Source organism: Pteropus alecto, unplaced genomic scaffold, assembly GCF_000325575.1.
Source record: "Pteropus alecto unplaced genomic scaffold, ASM32557v1 scaffold56, whole genome shotgun sequence".
Taxonomy (NCBI): Eukaryota; Metazoa; Chordata; class Mammalia; order Chiroptera; family Pteropodidae; genus Pteropus; species Pteropus alecto.
Genome location: NW_006438871.1, coordinates 62,690 through 82,372, shown reverse-complemented (window position 1 = coordinate 82,372; position 19,683 = coordinate 62,690). Strand labels below are relative to the sequence as shown.

At 61.3% G+C, this 19,683-nt stretch overlaps 1 protein-coding gene across 3 annotated transcripts; it reads left to right on the top strand.

Moving 5' to 3' along the window:
- The first annotated feature begins 6 nt into the window (after window positions 1-6).
- Window positions 7-12,114, top strand: BRAT1 (BRCA1 associated ATM activator 1). Of its 3 annotated transcripts, none has more exons than XM_015592499.2 (14): window positions 7-311; window positions 687-857; window positions 3,584-3,738; window positions 5,996-6,143; window positions 6,550-6,922; window positions 7,181-7,297; window positions 8,355-8,446; window positions 9,058-9,176; window positions 9,251-9,437; window positions 9,607-9,680; window positions 10,343-10,445; window positions 10,559-10,657; window positions 10,778-10,953; window positions 11,233-12,114. In XM_015592499.2, the coding sequence occupies exons 2-14, from the start codon at window positions 731-733 to the stop codon at window positions 11,929-11,931; spliced, it is 2,469 nt and encodes an 822-aa protein (XP_015447985.1). In that variant the 5' UTR covers window positions 7-311; window positions 687-730; the 3' UTR covers window positions 11,932-12,114. The 3 variants fall into 3 exon arrangements, with proteins under 3 accessions (XP_015447985.1, XP_006915933.1, XP_024905344.1); XM_006915871.3 differs by having other exon boundaries at window positions 7-567; XM_025049576.1 differs by having other exon boundaries at window positions 7-857; window positions 5,999-6,143.
- The last annotated feature ends 7,569 nt before the right edge of the window (window positions 12,115-19,683 follow it).

Genomic DNA, 19,683 nt, shown 5'->3' with positions numbered 1-19,683 from the left:
GCAGTGAGGCCAGGGGAGCTGCCCGGCACCGGCGTGCGTGGTCTGGGCTGGATTTCAGCGCCACCGCGGTCGCGGGCTCGCGGTCCTCGTGGACGGGTCCATAGGCCTAAGAGTGACCCCAAACTGCAGGAAGGGTTCCTTCCTCAGGGGCCCTGCCTCGCCCGGGGGAGCCCTGACCCCGGCAGAGTCACTGGCCACCCAGCCCCTGCCGCTGCGCTCCCTGACCACAGGCCGCTTATGGTTATTCCGCCTGGCGTGCATGTTAATGCGCAGGCACGAGGGCCCCCGCCCCTCCCAGGCCCGACACGCAGGTGCACGCCCCGGCCCGGGGTCGGGGGTCGGGGGCGGCAGTGTGGACGGAGCGCCTTCCTTCGGTGCACGCTGCTGGCCGGAGGGGTGTCGGGTGCAGACGCACTGACTCTGGGAGGGACAGACACACTTCCAGCCCGGACCAAGACGTGCTTGCCCTGTGTTCGTGGCCGCCCCAGAACGTGCACACACCCCGACTCTGGCCCTCCCGCGGCCTAGGCGCGCGTCGTGCTTTTTCCCCTCCCACCAGAGCCCAAGGTTGGCAGCTTCGAGCCCCTAAGTTAGGCCTTGTGGTTTACACCGTACTTCCTCCCAGCGCTGCCACCTCGGTCACCTCCAGCCCCACCCAGGCTGAGGCTTTGCACTCCTCCCTGCAGCGAGCTGATAGCCGCCTGGCCTGGGACGAATCCCTGGTTTCATCATGGACCCAGAGTGTTCCCAGCTCCTCCCGGCTCTCTGTGCTGTTCTGGTGGACCCCAGGCAGCCTGTGGCAGATGACACCTGCTTGGAGAAGCTGCTAGACTGGTTTAAAACGGTAACTGAAGCAGGTAAGGGTGAGGGTGCTGCTGTCGACTTCTCCAGAGGGTGCACAGGGCTTCCCTGGCCGGAGGAGGGATGTCCATCTGCTAGAGTCCCCCTGGGTAACTGGGAACACGTCAAGCTGAAGCCCAGGGAGTAATCAGGAGAGTGGGAGATGAAATTCCGTGGTCTTAGCTGATTCCAGCCAGGACCAGGGCTCCCTGTGGTCAGTCCATGCTAGCTGGCTGCGGGGGGCGTAGACACACTAATTTTTTTGTTCTCAAGGCATTTTTTTGTTTGTTTCTTTGTTAAAAAATCAGTTTTGTTTTCTCTCTGATTATGAAAGTAATACATATTCTTTAAATAAAGCTCGAACACAGAGGAGTAAAGAGGAAAGTTAAAGCACCATCAACATTTTTGGTTCCTTCCAGCCTTTTTTCTTAACACATCATAAAGCTGTGTTGTTTTCATGAAAACAAGGTTGCACCATGATACGATTTGGAGTCTTGCCTGTTCTCTTACCGTCATAGTGGGCGTTTTCCACATGGACATGGTGATTTTACTGACTTCGTCATTCACTGTATTTATGTGGTCATTGCACTCTCACTAGATGATGTTTCTAATGCTTCGTTATTGTAAATAAGGGCACAATGGCTTCCCTCGTGCATAAATCTTCTCATGTAAAAATGGTCTCTTGGCTGATGATTGCTTTAGGATGGTTATGCTATTTGTTAACATCCTTAGTTTATGCTGTTCTTTTTGGAGTTGAATATCTAGGTCTTTCTTATTTTCTAACACATGTATCCAAGGCTACACATTTTTCTGAAAGTGTTTAGTTGCACTCTGCAAGTTTTACTATGCTTTTCATTGTGATTGTTTTTCTTTATTCACAAATCACTTTAAAGGCTATCTTTTAGGTTCAAAAGGTAGGGTTTTTTTAGTCTTTATTATTGATTTCTAATTTGTCTCACGACTTAGAAAATGTATTTCACTTCTTTTACGTTTGTTGAGGTTTGATTGAGGCACTGCACAGGCAGTTTTTGCAAACGTTCTATGGGTTTTGCTCTATGATATAGTTTTTTGGTATCTGTAGACTCCTCGAATTGTGGCCTTGTTTGTAGTGAAATTTTAAAAAATTATTTTTGAACAGCTTTATCGAGTTACAACGTACGTACCATGCAGTTGACCCATCTAAAGTATACAATTCAATGGCTTTTAGTAAATTTAAGGGATTGCACAGCTATCTCTACAATCTAATTTTGCAACATTGTATTTCCCAGAAAGAAACCTGGTACCCATTAGCAGCTCATCCTTCCGCTTTCCTGTCTTCTAGCTACATAGTTTCTGTACTTGTTCCTTAGTTCATGTTCAAACTTGTTATGCTTTTGATAATTTGTCTTAATGTTTCTGAAACGTTGGAAGAATCTTACACTAGGATTGTTGATTCGACAATTTCTCTTTGGAATTCTTTTCTTTTCCTCTATGGACTTTGAAGTTGGGTTAGGTATTCGCAGGCTTAGAACGTAAAATCTTTTGGGATTTGTCTCTTTGAACAATGACTTCCTTCCGGTAGCACTGATGATGCTTTTTGCTTTGAAGTCAGTTTTGTCTGATTTTACTCTTGCCATACGAGCTTTTTTAAAATTAGAATTTGCCTCCTGCCTCTTTTCACCCATTCGTTCTGGGCCGTCTGTGTTGTCACGCTCCGTCACTTGGTGTAAACAGTCCGCTGCTAGCCTTCGGCTCTTAGTTTCATCGGAGCAGCTCAGTTAACAGTTTAACCTGTTTCATATGTTGAGTTTACTGTTACATCTGAATCCATTTGCACCATATTCTTTTGTATTTTTTAAAGTTTTCCGTGTCTTGCTCCTTTTTCCTGCTTTTTCCTTCTGCCCTCTGCTGATAAAGCTTTTGGGGTTTTTAAACTCTTTCTTCTGGCTTTGAAGTTATTCCGTTTACGTTCTTTAGTGGTTACCCTTACAGGCAAACCGGATGAAAGGGTCTCAAAGTAAGTAGAGTGTCTGTCCTCTGCTCGACACAGCGTGAGGACATTAGAGCTCTCTCGCTCCAGCCCCACAGGCTCTTGCGTGTTATCATCGTCTGGTGTTTCGAGTCTGTCTTAAAACCCTTCCAAAGTTGTCACTGACTTTTAACGTCGGTGCCTTTTGAGATTTGCCCACGTGTCTGTTGGTGTCCTTGCTTCTTGCTGCCTTTCTTCTCTGTTCCTTCCGGAACCTCAGTCTGCAGTAGATCTTCAGCGAGGACCCTCGTGGGCTCCCTGGCCTCTGCCCGGGGTGGATGATTACACGTGAGGATGGCAACCCCATGGTGCTCTGACCCGCAGGGGTTTCACGGCCAGGCCGGGCAAGGATGCCTGTGCCATAGGATTTCCTTGCGTCAGGTACTCTCAGTTTAAGATAAAAGAATCCATTTGAGAGGAAGAAATGGTCTTTTGCTTGAATTTGCAGTTCTGTTTCACAATCAGCAAGACACAACATCTTTTGGGGTTTGTTGGCCATTTGTATTTCCTGTTCGCATCTTTTACCTGCGGTTGATGTGTTGGCTTTCTAGGTGTCTGCGTTAAACTAAAGTGACAAATCATTTGTTGCAATTGTTGCAAATATTTTCTCCCTGTGAGACTGTTAAGTCTAACAACTTGCAAGAAAGGTGTCTGGGAGCAGCCGGAAGAGTGGTCCTCTGAGGGACATGTTGCCCTGTGCCCCTGGTGACGCGCCCTGGCTGGGCCCGTGTCCAGGGTCCAGCGTGCTGCTGTTGCAGGAGAACCCGTGCCTGGTGGAGCTGCTGTCCCGCGTGCTGGTGTCGCAGGACCTGAGTCCTGGAACCCTCTCGTTCTCACTCCGCCTCGCCGGGATATTCGCGGCCCAGGAAAGCTGTTTCCAGTACCTTCAGGTGAGCCTGGTCCTCCCACCTGAGCGGGCTGCTGAGAGGTGCGTGGCATTCTCCTGCAGGTGCATAAAGCAGTGGCAGCTGCCACAACCCCTGTCCCCGTGTCTTGTACCGAAAGGGTTTTATTCCTGAGTGGAATCCCCTTTGAAAACTCACCAGGAGCAGTGTCGGGGCGAAGGGCGCTCTCTCTGGACTGAGGCAGAGCCGGGCTCCACTCTGCTCCGATACTGCCCACTGGACGTGCTGGCCTAGGTTTGTGCCCTGGGCCTCACCTTCTTCCCAGCACAGAGGCGAGGGGCGTGCCTGTCGCGGGTGCCCTGAGGGGTAGCTGAGACCTCAGGCCTAGCACTTAGTCCTGTTGAATGATGGCTGACTAATGAAAACTTCTACTTAGCAACGAGGCACGGGGACTTGGAGAGTCCCTCAGAGCTGTGCGCGTTCCAGCTTCGTGCACCCCTGACGGCCACAGCTGGGTCTGTTGGGTGATGCCTGACGCGAGCCTGTCCGGCCCTGCCAGTCATGGCGATGGCACCCCTCGGCACCTCACAGAGCCTCACCAGCTCACATAGAGGCACATCTATTTTCTATGAGCCCCAGGAAGGCTGTGCCGTGTTGGTGGCCTGGCGAGGACGGTATGGGTGCCCCTCAGTCCAGCCACCGCAGACTCGAGGAGCCCCGCCCAGCCCAGCCCGCTGTGGGGCCGACTTTCCAGGACTTCTCGCTGCGTGGAGCAGTGCTTGCCGTCCTCACGTGCACTCGTCCCCCCTCGCCGATGGCACTTCATCTCGTAAAGCCCTCGGGAGTTTGCAAAGTCGCTTTCATGTCATCCTGGGGGCGTGGCCAGCAAGCGGGTCGGGACTCTGCCTCCGTTTCCTGAACGAGCAGACATCGACGGACCGCGTGGAGCCCTGCGGGGCCGGCAGATCCACTAGGCCCATAAGCCTGGCTGCTTCAGTAACCTGTCTCACCACCTGCCTTTCTGACAGTGAATTCCTGGTCACAAGCGGATGGCCTGTCCCTGCGTCGTGAATTCCCTGAGTTCCCGTGGCTCTGGAGGCTGGAAAGGCTGCTGGCTGCCCTCAGTCTGGTAGTTCGTCCCCTGTGTGCAGGGACGAGGGGCACGGGCTAGGCGCAGGCTCTGGGCTGCAGGGTGAGGGTGGCTGTCTCTTCCTGGGCCCACAGCATTGGGCCAGCCTCCTGTCCGCTCTTCAGCTGCCACTTCACAGACACCGAGGTGGCCCGGCAGCCCCAAGCGTCCTCCGTGGCCAGCTGCTCGTTTTTGGTGCTGTTGGAAGGCCAGGGACGTGCAGACAGTCTACGGGAGGCTGGGCCTTTGTGCCCTCCTGTTGGCTGCGAGCTGCCCCTGGGGAGGGGTTGTAACTCTGGGGGCCCCCTTAGGTGAAGGCAGATCCCACGGAGGGTGCGCTGTGAGCAGCTGGTGGCACCCATCAGGCCTCGTGGCTGCGTAGAGTTAGGCCTCTGTCCTTGAGTGGTCGGGAGCACATCTCCGAGGCCCTGGGGTCTCTTGTCCTGAAGCCTGAGATGATCGAAGGTTCTGTCCCTTGAGGGTGCGACGCCCTGAGGTCTGGATTGGGCTGGTCACAGGCTCTGAGCACCGTGCTGCCAGCGAGGCAGCCTGGGCTCAGCAGGTAACCACACCAGTGGGCTTGCTCAGGCAGAGTCGGCACCAGCGTGTCCCAGTGGTGGCCAAGAATCTTTCGTGTGTGGCAGGAAATTTTGCCATGGACATCTGTGAGCTGAGGGGTTGGGGTGGAGAGTTAACTCTGTAAGGATGCTGGGCTCACAGCTGGTTGGAAAGTGTTTGAGTGGGGGGCCCCCGGGTGGGGACACCTGGAGCTGGATGGTGCCCTGGCAGACCCTGTGCGCCAAGCCCAGGTGCTCATGGGCTGTGGAGACCCGTGGGGTCCTCGAGCACAGAACGCCGTGTCAGCTGCCAGCCTCCAGGGACGAAGCTGGCAGTGCTGCTTTGGGGGGAGATTTCGGAGGTAAAGTGACAAGGTTGATGAGCCTCCATTTAAAACCCGGCCGATCTCCCAAAGGCCTCTTCTTGGAGGCAGTTAGCAGCGCTGTGGCTGCCGCTGGCCAGCCCTGGTGGCCACCCACCGCCTCCCGGGGCCCAGCTGCCCCCGGCTGTGGGCAGCACTTGCGACAGTTCCGTGAAGCGCCTGGGCGGCCCGAGAATAGGTGAGCCACCTCTGACGTGCCCGTCCGGGTCCCCACTTCCTTCTCCTCTTCCCAGCAGGGGGAGCTGCTGCCCGGGCTCTTTGGGGAGCTGGGCCCGCGGGGCGGAACAGCCTGGACGGCGCCCGCGGTCCGCAGCGGCTGGACCCAGGGCCTGCGCTCCCTGGCACGGCACCCCAGCGCCCTGCACGTCCTGGCTGACCACGGTGAGTGCCCGCCTGTCACTGCGCGGCCGCAGGCTGCTCCCGCACCTCGCCGGCCATCTTCTCTTCCCTGCAAGTGGCCGTGGTGTCACGGGCGGCTGTGAGGAACATGTGGGGTGGCCGGGGGTCAGTGCCCTTTGGCCCGTAGCTGAGGCCCAGCATTGGGTGGCTTTGGAAGTGACTGGGAGAGGCCGAGGCTTCTGTGGGTAAAGCCCCAGGAGGTGGCGCTGGTCACCCGGCCTCCAGCTCCGGCTCCCAAGCAGGGCCGGTCGGCCTCTGGTGGTGCCCCTCCTGGGGCGGTGGTTAGGCCCTGGCCCTGAGGTCTGGAGTCTGCTGGCTAAGGCTGCCCCGCAGTGTAGCCCCCCTGCAGCCCCCCGCTGAACCTTGTTTTCTCCGCCCGCCCCACCAGGCATCCTGGACACCATCTTCTCCCTGCAGGAAGATTCCAGCCTGTTCGTGGCCTCGGCAGCCGGGCAGCTGCTGGCGCACATCCTGGGCCTGTCCATGCAAGGCCATGCCCAGGGACACCCTGGTCCGCAGGCCTGCGACTGGCCGGCGTGTGCCCAGAGGATCGTGGGCCACCTTGAAGAGGCCCTGCGCTCCCCTGCCACCCCGCGGGTTGCACGAGCCCTGAATGCCCTGACCACCATGTTCGGGCACTGCCACAGCCCTTGGACACAGGTCCTCTGGGTGCGGCTGAGTCCCCTCGTGGCCCGTCTGCTCGAGAAAGACCCCATCCCCGCCGCACACCCGCTGGTGGACCTCCTCCTCAGTGTGGCCCGGTCAGGCCCCCCGGGGCGCAGCGGGGGCGGGGCAGGGGTTGGGGCGCCGCCTTGCCTCGGGAAGCCTTGGGGCGGTGTCTCGTCAGCTCCCTGAGAGCATGGCTCGAGGACAGGACAGCAGGGGACCGGAAGCCAGCGCGCCTGGGGAGGACCTTCTGTCCTGCTGGGTGCGCCCCGCCCCAGGGCCGGCCAGTCCCGCTGGGCCCGCGTGCCTTTGGAGGCGGGAGAGGAGTAACTTTCTGGGGTCCCTCTTTGCAGTTCTCCTGTGCTGAGTTCCGACTGTGGCCTGTGGGAGACGTTGGCACAGGCTCTGAGCCATCTGAGCCCCACACAAGCCGGGCCTCTGGCTTTGGGGATCCTGAAACTGCAGGACTGGTAAGGATGGGGGTTCATCGTGTGTAGGGGCAGGCGAACGGTCAAGGGACTTCGGGGAGCTGGGAAGCCAGAGGACAGTTGGAGGCTGCTGTCCGGGACGTGCCAGGCTGTGTGCAGCCGGGCCAGGCCTGGGTCACTGCCAAGGCCCTGGTGGAGGCGGTGGCTTTCGCAATCTCTAGGAACAGAAAAACTTTTTCTAGCAAAAGCTTTATAGGCTCCGCAGAGATAAAGCCAACTCTCGGAGCTTCTCTGTGCGGCTGGGCTGGGCTTGTACCCAGGACCCACTCACCCTGCTGCCCTTGCCCTAGCGGCCTCAGCTTGTGGACCTTGGACCACCACTATGGGCACACCCTGGGGCCGTGGGCGGTGGGGGGGCCAGGTGGGCAGGGCAGCTGACAGGTTCCTGGAGGGAGAGGGCTGCGTGTCCGGCCTGGCAGCGTGTGTGCGGCCGGAGAGGCGGGGAGGACGAGGGCGGCTTCCAGGGTTCCGGGCAGATGAGAACCAGTCGTGCCCAGGCCAGGGTGAAAGTGGCCTCCGGACCCACTCCCCAGAGGAGAAGCCTGGCTCTGGTCTCCAGGGCTTCCCGGTGTTCAGAGAGAGGGCAGGGACTGAGGTGGGTGGAGGGCTGGGCAGCGGGCCTGGCGGGAGAGCTCTGTGCTGGCCTAGCCCCCCACCCCAGCCCGGCGCAAGCACGCGGGCAAGGTCATCTTCCAGAATGTAGGAAGGGCCATCTCCACCGGCCCAGAGATGGCATGCTGGGAATGCTCTGGAGCTGGGACTTCTCCATGGCCCTCAGCAGGCGCTGCCCATTGGGGTGGGTGTGGCCGGGCTGCCGAAGGGGTGCCCCTGGGATCTGGGGAGGTGCTTCCTAACAGCTCCTGTGGAGACCCACGCCAGTGGTCTGGGGGCCTGTCACAGTGCCCGCAGGAGCCATTCGTCAGGGGGGTGTCTAGATGCCTAGCACCAGGCACTCCGCCCCAGACTTCTCAAGGCCATCGGGAGGGTGCCAGCATGCCTTAGAGTAGGGGGCAGCACTCACTGTGTCCTCTGTCCTCAGTCCACAGGCGCTGAGCACCCAGGCCTTTGCTGTCCTTCTCCAGCCCCTGGTCTGTGTCCTGAAAGCCACTGCCCAGGCCACCAGGCCCCCAGGTGTGCCTCCAGAGAAGGGTGTACGGGCACGGGAGGATGGGACCCTGGGGTCGGGGCAGGCCGATGGGCAGCAGGTGCCCGCGTGCTGTCCCAGCCGTGGTTGCGGCCGTGTCTACACGTTGTGTTGCTGTAGTGACCAGGCAGTATCCCCCCCAGTGGGCATCATGGTGGCCGGAGGGTGGGGCGGCCTTCTCTTCCTACCGCAGGGTGCTGATTGCCGAGGGCCTGGCACTCACCCACTGGACCCGCCTGGGTTCTGGGACAGGCGACTGGGTTTCCTCTGCTGTGCCTCTTCAGCCGCCCGACAGGTCAAGGATTAGAGAAGGGGACCCGGCGTTTGTGGCTGGTGCCAGTGTCGTGCGTAGAGCTGAGCCCCTTGACCGAATGGCTCTGGGGACAGCTGGGCTCAACTGTTTGAGATCCCTGCAGACAGGTTCAGACCCCAGCTCTGGCCAGCTGGACGTCACCCCGAGCGAGCCACCTGCGTGGAATCTCCTGTCCTAGTTTCTGACGTGGGATGGTGGCCGAGGGCTTGGCGACTGGCCCCAAGGCCTGAGATGACAATGCTGACACGCCCCCTAACTGGGAGCTGTTTCTGGTTTGACCTGCAGGCTTGCTGGGTGGGACCACGAGTGCCTCGGTGACAGTGGATGCACTCCTGTCCTCCAGGCCGGCCTGTGTGGCTCTCCTGTGCCAGACCCTGGCCCACCTGGAGCTTCTGCAGCCCATGGTAGGTGCGGCCCTGGCCTGCGTCCACGCAGCCCCCGGGCTCGGGCCTGTGCTGAGTCGCTGTTCTGCCCGCAGCCCCAGCGCCCCTCGCCCTGGCCCCAGGCGCTTCTGCTTGGGGCTGCGGTGACCATCCTGCAGTTGTGCAGGGGCTCGGCAGCCCCTGCCTCCGACGTGGGGGGCCGCCTCTGCGTGCTGCTAGCGGGGTGCGTCCGTGTCCAGCGAGCAGCCCTCGACTTCCTGGGGACGCTGTCTCAGGGGACAGGTGAGTGACAGTGCCATCGTGCACAGCCCAGGTTCTGGGCAGCGTTCGTTTGCGTCCCGGGGCTGCTGTCCTCTGTGTCGGCTCCAGGGCTGGGAGCTGGCCGATGGTCTCTGTCCCCCGCTCTGCTCGGGCTGACGCACCCCCTCCTGTGCACCCATGTCTGTCTCAGGCCCACAAGAGTTGGTGACGCAGGTGTTGGCTGTTCTCCTGGCGTACCTTGAGAGCCCCGACTCCAGCCCCATGGTACCAGCATGGGGTGCAGGGGAGGAGGGGGAGGGCGCAGAGGAGAGGGACACTCTGTAGGCCTTCAGCGGGGCCAGGGTCATTTCACAGTTTCAAGGGGCAGATGATGGCACGGGGTGTTGTCTATGGCCGGGCATTGTTGAAAACCAGTGCTCGGGGCACTTTGGGCCAGTTTCTCACGGGGATTCCCCACGGGGCGCGTGAGCTGGAGCCAGGTGGCCCTGTGTTTGGGGTCCGAACCCTTAGCGACATGTCCTGCAAACGTACCCGCTCTCCTAGCCCCGTGGTTGAGTCAGGCCCTGGTGCGTGCAGTTAACGCCACACGCCCTGAGCTGGCCGTGGGGAGAGTTGGACACAAGGCCTGCTGGTCCCTGGGGCTTTGGGGGACGGGCACTCTGGGCGGTTTCCCGTGTCGGGGGCCGAAGTCCCGCCTCCCCAGCAGCAGACATTTCTGACGAGGGCGGCCTCTTCTCCCACCGGCTGGGAGGCCCGTTCTGCTGCTGCTTGATGCTGCTGCCTCGTAGAAACGAAGCCCAGTGCTCCATTCCCCTGCACCCCGTCCCCACGCACACGCCGGGGCGGGGGAAGGGGCACACGAGGTGGACGCGGGGAGGCGGGCCGGCTCGCCCTGCTGGCCCTGCAGCCCCGCTCTGCCCGCCCAGGTGCTGAAGAAGGCCTTCCAGGCCACGCTCAGGTGGCTCCTGAGCTTGCCCAAGGCTCCTGGCTGCTGTGACCTGGACCCCAAACTTCAGCTCTTCCTCAGAGGTAACCTGCCTTCTCCCCGGAGTAAGCCAGGGGGTCGCGGGGTGGAGGCGGCCGGGCCTGGCAGGGAAGTGGGCGGTGTGACCCAGCCACTGTGATGCCCCCGCCCCTGCCAGAGCTGCTGGCCGTGCTGCAGAAACGTCTGTGCAGCCCCTGCTGGGAGGTGAGGGACTCGGGCCTTGAGTTCCTGACGCAGGTGACCAGACACTGGGGAGGTGAGTGCGGTGCACGTGGAGGTGCGCCTCGGGACCTGGACTCCTGGGCTGCCCTCGGGAAGTTGGGGTGACCGTGGCTCAAGCCGGGATCACAGCTGCTGTGGCTGCTCGGACCCCCAGGACAGGCCGGCTTCCAACATGTGCTCCTGGCTTCTGAGGTGCCCGCGCTCGCCGAGCAGCTCCTGCGTGACCCTGAGCGCTATGTCCGAGCCAGCGCCGTGACCGCCCTGGGGCAGCTCTCTGGCCACGGGCTGCATGCCACCTCCGCCAGCCCCGGGCACCCGGGAGGCCAGCAGGTAGGAGGCGGTATTTCCTGCAGCCATGGCGATCCTCGGGCATGGGCGGTCCAGGGCCAGGGCTGCTGAGCACGTCCCCAAATCTTCCACTCAGCCTCCTGGCACCTGTCTCTTGGAGGTGGTCACCCTTGTTTGACCAGTGGGCACAGGGAGGGCCGGAGGACACTGCCTGGAGGAGGCAGACCAGACTAGCCGTCAACTGGCAGGGCGGCTCTCGTGGGCTCCCCCGCTGTGCCCGCATCACATGCAGCCCCGCCCCCCCCTCCTCTCGTCCTCCAGAGGAGCCCACTCCAGGACCTTCTGCACATCCTCTCCACAGACTCAGAGGGCTTCCCCCGGAGGGCTGTCATGCAGGTCTTCACCGAGTGGCTGAGGGACGGCCATGCCGAAGTGGCTGAGGACATGGAGCGGTTTGTGGCCAGGGTGCTCCAGGTGGCGAGCCGGGACCTGGACTGGGAGGTCCGGGCCCAGGGCCTCGAGCTGGCGCTGGTGTTCCTGGCTCAGACGCTGAGCCAGCCCAGCTCCTCTTGTCCCTATGCTGTGGCCCCGCCTGAGGTGGTCCCACCCAGCCGGCTGGCGCAGGCCCTGCAGGCCCTCTGCCGAGTGCGGCTTTTTGAGTTTGCCTTTCGAGCCTTGTTTGACTGTGACCGACCTGTGGCCCAGAAGTCCTGCGAGCTCCTTCTCTTCCTGAGGGCCAAGGCTGGTCCCTGTGACGGTCTGCAGGAGGCGGGGGGCAGCCCTGACGTGGCCTCCGTGGAGGCCGCCCTGCAGAGGTGGCGGGTGGGCGAGCAGGACCAGCCCCTGGGGGACCTGGAGCCCGGGGCTGTGATGGCCGTGCTGAGGTCCATGGACCTGGACGGCCTCCGCGGCACACTGGCCGAGAGCAGTGACCACGTGGAGAAGAGCCCTCAGTCGCTTCTGCAGGACGTGCTGGCCTCCGTGGGCGTCCTGGGGGAGAACGAGGCCGACTGCTACTGAGGCGGCCCAGCGACCTCCCTGGGCCTCCTGCCTCTGCGCCTTGTCCCTTCCTCAGGTCCCTGGGGCTCCAGCTCGGCCTGGCTGCACAAGGGATCCTCAGGGAAGCCGGGACCAGGTGACACCAGCAAGGTCAGAGTCACACGTTTTGATGTATTATTAAAGTGGCTTATTTTCTACTAAGGATAAATGGATTTGATGGTGCTACCGAGTCTGCGCCGTGTCCTAAGACTGCCCGGGAGTGGGCCCAGGCCTGGTGGGCGCACGGAGAAGTGACCGATGAGGGGTCCTCCTGTAAGACGGCCACGTGCTTCCTGGGCATGGGGGGGGTTCTCTGCCTGGACCGCACTGTGCCCCGGGGGTGACTGAGGCAGAAAGCAATCAGCCCGGACTGGAGACTGTCCAGCCTCATGCCCGGGCCCGTCATGACAGCGACCCCAGGCCCGACCAGCCAGGTTTCCAGCTCTGAATCCCCAGAATCACCCCAAGTTTGTAGCAGTTCAAAGCTCATCATCTTGACCAGGCAGGTAGTGCCGCCGGTGGTAACGTCCAGGCCAGTCCGAGGGGACGGACCAGGTGCAGCAGTCCGGCTCTGCCACTCAGGCTGTGAGTCACCTCCTCCTGGAACCTGTTTCTCCGCCTGCAAAATGGGGATGTCACCGTTTCCCTCCCAGAGGCGAGCGTCCCAATGTTCCAAGGCCTCAGCACGGTCAGAGGACGATTATCAAGAGAGACTTAGAAATAGTCGAACTAAGCGAAAATGAGAATACGACCTCAGAATCTGTGGGGTGCGGGGGAGGCAGCACGTAGAGGGACGTTCGCAGCATCGATGCCCACGTTAGAGAAGACATCGAAAATCAGTACTACCTTAGGAAACCGGAAGAAGAGCAAATTAAATTAAAACAATTAGAGCTGAAAGCCAATTAAAAACAGGAAATCAATAGAGCCATCTTAAATGAAAAGCTGGTTTTCGAAGAAATCAATAAAGTCGATAAGCCTGTAGCTAGGCTAAGGGAAGAAGAGAGGACACAGATTACCAAGGTCAGAAGTGAAAGACGAGACATCATTGCAGATCCTTGAACGTGGAAAGGGTCATAAATACGGCGAACAGCTGTCTGTCCACAAGCCCCGTAACCTAAATGAAACGGACCAGTTCCTTGAAACTGCCAAAACTCACGCACGAAACAGGTCATTTGAAAAGACCCGTTTCTATTAAAGAAGTTGAATCCGTTATTAATCACCTGCCAAAACAGAAAGCACCAGACTCAGACGGGTTTACTGGTGGATTCTACCAAACACTAAAGAAAAGTGATCGCAATCCTCTCCAAGCTCTTCCAGAAGGCAGAAGCAAAGGCACTGTTTCCTAACTCACTATGAGGCCAGCACGACCCTAATACCAAATGTAGACAGACAGGGAAACTAGAGACCGTTTCTCATGATCGTGGATGTGAAAATCCTCAAAATACTAGCGAATGGAACCCAACAGTGTGTAAAAAAAATCAGATCTCGTGACCAAGTGGGCTTTGTCTCAGGCTTTGCAGTTTAAATTGGGGTGGGCTTCTCTATACTCCCCACTTTGGCAGGACTGGCCCTGACTTCCCTCCCCTTACCACACCGCCATCTGGACACTGCACAGGTACCGGTGGGTACAAGCAAATGCTCTCTGGACGAAAGGGCAGCAGCCAATCAGAATGGACTTTGTCTGCCATGCCCAATCAGGGTGCAGCCGCCGAACAGCACCATTGCTACGCAGATTTCTCTTCCCGGGAAAGCGGGCTAGATGATGTGGGCCAGCCAGACAGTGACTAACACTGGATAACGTACTCAAAACCATCAGGTTAGGAACTCCGAAGTGCTGACAGTGGGAGAAGTCGGGGCCCTCAGATACAAGTGCCTCAGCTCAGGCCCTGCCCCTTAGGGCCCCGCTGGGGAGTCACACTGAGCCACGCCCTCAGTAGACGGACCAAAATATGACACCAACTTCGACCTAATATGTGCACTCAGCTCAGGCCCTGCCCCTTAGGGCCCCGCTGGGCAGTCACACTGAGCCACGCCCTCAGTAGACAGGGACCAAAACATGACACCAACTTCGACCTAATATGTGCTGTTACCCAGGAAGTGAAATGTTCCCAGACAGGCACCCATGGAGCGAGACATAAAGACAACGAAAGGCTGACCTAGCCAGGTGCTGTGGCCACACCCGTGTGCTCCCGCACGGGGCATGTGGCAGGCCTTGGGCAGATCCCCGGTGTGCCCCGCCTGTGGGCCCGGGCTCCTAAGGCTGCCCTCTCAGTGCCGTGGGCTCTCAGGGGCAGAGATGGGCCTCACACGCATCTGCACCCCGCGGTTCCGGCACAGGGCCGGCACGCAGTAGGTCTGTGTGTAGCCCACACTCTGGCCTGGTCCTCAGCGTCCGAGGGAATTTTGAGTGCACCCAGCATGTGCTGCCTGCATGAGGTTGGGCGGCTGCTGACTAGGGCCCGTGAAAGAGGCTGAAAGTTAGCTATTGCCTTGTGACAACTGTTGAGGTTTCAGCGACTTGACACGAGATTTTAATAGGTCTAAAGGTCTGGGGGCCGGCCGGCTGCTCCGGGCTTGCTCTGCGCGTCTGTGGTCAGCGGGGGTCTGGCTGGTCTGGGGCGGCCTCCGCTGGTACGCCCCAGGCTTCATGTTTCCTCACCGTCTAGCCGGCCAGCCCAGGCTCGTTCTCGTGCCACCGCAGGAGCCCGTCAGAGCAGGCAGAAGCCTGCATGTCCCTCGCTGCCTCAGCTCAGAGCTGGCAGTGACCGTTTACTGGCCCCAGCGAGTCGCGAGGAGGCTAGACTCAAGGGCGAGGAAGCGGGGCTCACCTCTCAACAGGCACAGCGAAGGGCGTAGGTGGTTCAGGGAGGGGCGGGGAACTGGCCCACCACGCGGGGGGCCCAACAGCCATGCTGTGGAGCCAGCCTCCGAGAGGGTGGGCGGCTGGGCCGTGGTGCTCAGGGGCCGCCGATCTGCCTGGGGGGCCTTCAGGGCGAGGCGAGGACAGCGGTCCAGCCTCAGGACTCTACTGCGAGTGCCACACGGGCCAGCCCTACATCTCAGGCAGCCTTGCAGCCAGCACAGAGGTTTGTTGAGTGACTGAATGACCTAAGTGAGCTCCCAAAGCTGGTGGCCCAGAGGAGTCGTCCCTGAGCCGCCTTCTCCGGAAGCAGCCTAGGTCAGGGTGGGGGCGCCATCCCCACGCATGGGAGCCCCCACCCCCTGCCTGCCCAGAGACCTCAAACCTCGCCCCCTCCGTGGAGACCGTCTTCCCTACGCTGTCTGTTTCTGTCTGAGCCAAGATGTGTCGCCATGGAAACCGCTCGGCAAACATGCCGGCAGGCAGAGGCGGCAAACAGCAGCGGCTCCTGTTGGAGCACGGTGGCGGGGCTGGCGTGAGCGAGCACGCGTGTGTGACCGTGTGTGGGGCGTGCCTGGGAGTGAGTGTGCGCATCCACGTGGGTGTACTGGGTGTGCTTGGGGGTGTCCCCACTGCGGGGTCACGGGGAGTGGGGAGTGTGCCGGGCCGGGGTCACGCGCCGCTGGAGGCTGGAGGCACTTCCACCGGCTGAGCACTCACTCGGGGACAGGACCAACGTGGCTGCCTGCGGCCCTGGGCGGGACAGCCACCGACCAGGTATTGTGAGTGTCAGGGAAGCACGTGGCCAGGACTGAGCAGCGTTGGGCCTGAGCCTAGGTGTGTGGTGGGAATGGTCTGGGCAAAGCGAGGAGGGCGCTTCAGGCCCAGGTGCGGGGCCGAGGCCTGGGGGGAGGCGGGGAGCAAAGCACAGGGCGGGCGCGAGGCACGGTGGCCTGAGGTCTGTGCCCCACACGAGGTGGGGGCTTCATCCCGATTGGGCTGGGAGTTGCAGGGCGCCAGGCGAGGAGGTCCTTCTAGGCAGACGGACCCCAGAGGTGAGAGAGGCCGTGTGACCGGATGGACGGAGCGGAGGTTGCGGGGGAAGCTGACAGCCGGCCAGGGCGGGAGCTGGTGTGCGTGGCACTCAGGGCCCTTGGCTCCAGTGGGGAGTGTGGGCTTTGTCCTAAGAGCAAGGGGAGACCCTCGAAGGCTTCTGTGGGGCGTAGCTTGGGAGGGGCCACGGGGGTGCCCTGAGCCACCATCCAGGTGAGGCCTGGTGGCCTGGCCTGGCCTGGGGCTGGGGCAGTCGCCAGGTGAGGCCTGGTGGCCTGGCCTGGCCTGGGGCAGTCAAGGGTTCAGAGGTCGACCAGACAACCGGACCTCCCTGGGGACAGTGGGGATGAGGGAGCGGAAGGGGTAGGGACAGTAGGTTTACTGGGATGGGAAACACTGAGGGGAGAGGGGCCTGGGGAAAGGTTTGGGTTCCATAAAGGCAAAGTGCTTGTGGCCCCCAAGGCTGCCTCACCAGGAACCCCCATAACAGATCTCTGCTCTCTGAACCCTCGGCCAGGCCGGCCCCCACAGCTACCTAAAGCCCCAAGCCCTGTAGACTGCCCCCTTCCCATCTGGCGGGGTGTGTGGCCCCCAGTGGGCCCCTCTACAAGATGCCAGCCCCTGTGTGACTTCGCCAGGTGCCTCCAGGGCCGAGACCTAGTGGAAGAAGGAGGATGGCCAGGCACAGAGCCCAGGAGCAGACGTCCTCAGCCGCCCACAGTCCCCAAGGCTGGGGTTACAGGCTGAGGTGCGGGGTGGGGGGGAGCAGCCTATCCAGGCCACCAGATCTGCCCAGTCGGAGGTGGGGGTGGCACCCTTGTCGTCTGGCGGAAAGGACGGGGAACCCACATCATGGCCCATTTCCAGAACTGGCTGTACCGAAGCAGCTGTATGGGAGGGGTCTGGAGTCTGAGACGAATGCGTCCTACTTGCAGGGCCGGGGCGGGCTGACCGGCGGACTCTGCTGTCGGGGGGCTGGCTCTGTTCTGGGCTCCCAGCCCTGGGCCTTAGGGTAGGGATCCCTCTGGCGAGTAGGGGGCACTTCTGTTTCCCATGTCATGTGCTGACCGGGCGGCTTGACACCTCACCGCTCCACCAGCTGCCCCCGCACAGGGCCGGGCGGGGGCGAGGCACGGACCCCCGGCCGCCCCAAGATCAAACGGGACATTTCACGGGTCCGCGCTCCGTCCCCACAGTAGCCAGCGGAGAATCCTCGCGGCTACTTGCGTCGAACCTGTAGGACGGGAGTCGGGGTCTCCTTGTAGGAGTTTATCCCGGGAGGGGACAGTCCATCCCTGTGTGACGAGGGCTTACGGAAACGAGATTACCCCGGGGAGATCTACGTGTAAAATCACGAGAAACCAGGAAAACCCGGAATGTCCCCAACCAGGGGAGGGCACCGGCCACCGGCTCGCGACACAGACGGGCGTTAGGAGCCGAGGCTGGCAGGGCGGAGGACGGTGTCAAGTCCTGGGAAACGTTCACATGTGGGGGAGAAACACTTCTGAAGGACGGGGCGGGGGGGACAAGCGTTAAGGGAGGGTCCCTCTTCATGGTCGCGTACGGGGTATTCTCTTTTGTTTTTCTGTATTTTTCAAATTTTTCCAAATCTTCTACAATAGACATCTGTTGTTATAGCATCATTTCCCGTCCCTTGCATTTTTGGGGACGATGGTGACAAATCCTTCAGCCATCCGTGGGGGCACTTCTCTAGAATGAGGCCGGGCGGGCAGGGGTGGGCGGGCTGGCCGGAGGCTGGCCGTCCGCAGCCGGCGCGGCGTTGGCTCGGAGGCCTCATGGTAAAGGTCTTCAGAGCGGAAGGGCAGCCTGGGAGCGGCCACGTCGCAGCCAGCGTGATAATGCTCCTCCCCGGCCTCGGGACCCTCTCCTGCTTGGGGGTGGGGGCACGGGGCCGGGCCCCGCTCACAGCTGGCCCTGGACAGAGTGGGAGCATTGTCCTCCTGGCCGCTGGCTGTGGGGACGGGACAGGAGGCCACTGACCAGCCGGGATGGCCTGAGGACAGGAGAAAAAGTGGCCCTCAGTCAAGGTGTGTGTCTTGAGCCCCTCCCTCTGGCTAAGTCCCCCAGCCCACTGGCCCTAGACAGAACCCCGGGGGAGGGGACAGAGGCCTCAGGGGAGCCGGCAGCAACCCTCTGCTGGACTGCCAGGGGTGGGCTCTGGGCCTCCCAAAGGCGCAGGGGGAGCACCCCTGGGGGGCGGAGACTCCTCCTGGCCACACAGGTGACCTTGGGGACTGCGCCCGGCGCCTGTTCCCTGACCTGTTCACTGTGCTTCCTGGGTGCAGAGCCGAGACTCAGAATAGCAGCTGCTTGAATTAACACCTCTGTCTGGGAAGCGGGCCCCACGCCCTGCCCAGCTTCGGGGAGGGGACTGGGACCTGCCCGTGCTCCAGCCACTCCTCAGTAGTGCTGAGTCGTTTTCCTTCGTCTTGCGCTTCCCGGGGGCCCAGCCCAGCTGCAGGGAGCTCAGGGCCTGGGAAGTCAGCGCTCAGGAAGGGGGCCTGGTGGGCCTGGCGGGGAGGGGCTGGGGGTCCCGGGAGGGAACACAGCCCTCCCAGGTAGGAGCAGGTCCCAGTGCAGGGGCCCAAAGCCCCAACCCCAGAAAGGAGCCTCTCGGCCCCGTGCCTCACCCTGTGGGGACACAGTGCCAGAGCTGTCCGTCAGGGTCCCTCCCAGCTGTGGGGAGGCCCCAGGGGTGGCAGGGGGCCCACATCCAGCTCTACCGAGGGCACAGCAGGGTGCCGCCCACCCAGGAGAACCGGTCCCCCTCTATTTAACGGGGTGCTCCATTTGGTGTGTGGTTTGCTGTGGACCCCCAGCCCCCCACGGCCCCTGCCCTAGCCCCTCTCCAACCCTAGCCCAACCCCCTCTGCACTCCTGAGCTACCACTGCTGCTCCCTGGGCCGCCATGTGACCAGCCGCTGACCCTGAACCCTCCCCACAGAGCTCCGTCCAAGGAGACCCCACAGCCCCCAACGCCAAGGCCAAAGGCAGCTTCTCCCTTTGGGTCCCCATGTCCTTCCTGCCCTGCCCCCTCCACAGTGCTTGTCCCTGGTCCCTACCTGACACTTGGTCTAGTAGACAAGGGCTCAGGGCCCCCTGCTGGGGCTGCTGCTGAGGGTGTCGAGACGGAAAGGGCACGTCATCTCCCAGTTGAGTGCGAGGCTGAGCGTGTAAAGCGTTTAGTATGTGGAGCTGGCGTAAGAAGGTCTGAAAACAGGGTGCTTACATTCTAACAGCTGTCCCCAGATGAAAGGGAGTCCCTACGGGCAGTGATGACGGGCCGGGCTGCTTGTCATGGGGTGAAGTTGGAGCTGCACCCTGTCATTACTGGGGTGACCCTGACGCCAGGGCCTGCCTGGCTGGCCTCCCTCACCTGGGGCCACTCTGTGCGCTGGGCTTCACCGCTCTCACCTGCTGGGCTCTAAGATCTCAGGCCCCACCCCCACCCTCCTCAGGCATTTCTGGAGCGTCAGGTGTGTCCCAGCCTGCTCTGCACCCAGAGGTCAGGGGCTGTAAGCCGCACTTGGGGACCAGGGGCTGCTGCCAGCACGCTGCCCACGGTGGCCCTGCGCGGCGCTGGGTGGGAGCGCAGGCCGGGGTGCGGCCCCCGCAGCGAGCTGGCCCTCATCTCCTGCCCGGTGGCCCCACACGTCCCGCCTGGTCCCGCCTCGGTCCCTGCCCCTCTGTGCTGACGTCACGCCGGGACCTCTTCGATTTTCGCGGCCCACGCCAAGCGCCCGCGCTGCCTCTGCGGGCTCGTGGGGCTGCGAGGTAGGGGCGCTGCGGGGAGGGCTGGG

What these genes read in the sequence shown, in the direction of transcription:
- BRAT1 (XM_015592499.2), top strand. Translation starts at nt 731, where the DNA reads ATGGACCCAGAGTGTTCCCAGCTCCTCCCGGCTCTCTGTGCTGTTCTG. An exon ending in GCTGTTTCCAGTACCTTCAG is followed by an intron (nt 3,739 to 5,995) that starts GTGAGCCTGGTC and finishes TCCTCTTCCCAG; the next exon opens with CAGGGGGAGCTGCTGCCCGG. An exon ending in ACTTCAGCTCTTCCTCAGAG is followed by an intron (nt 10,446 to 10,558) that starts GTAACCTGCCTT and finishes CGCCCCTGCCAG; the next exon opens with AGCTGCTGGCCGTGCTGCAG.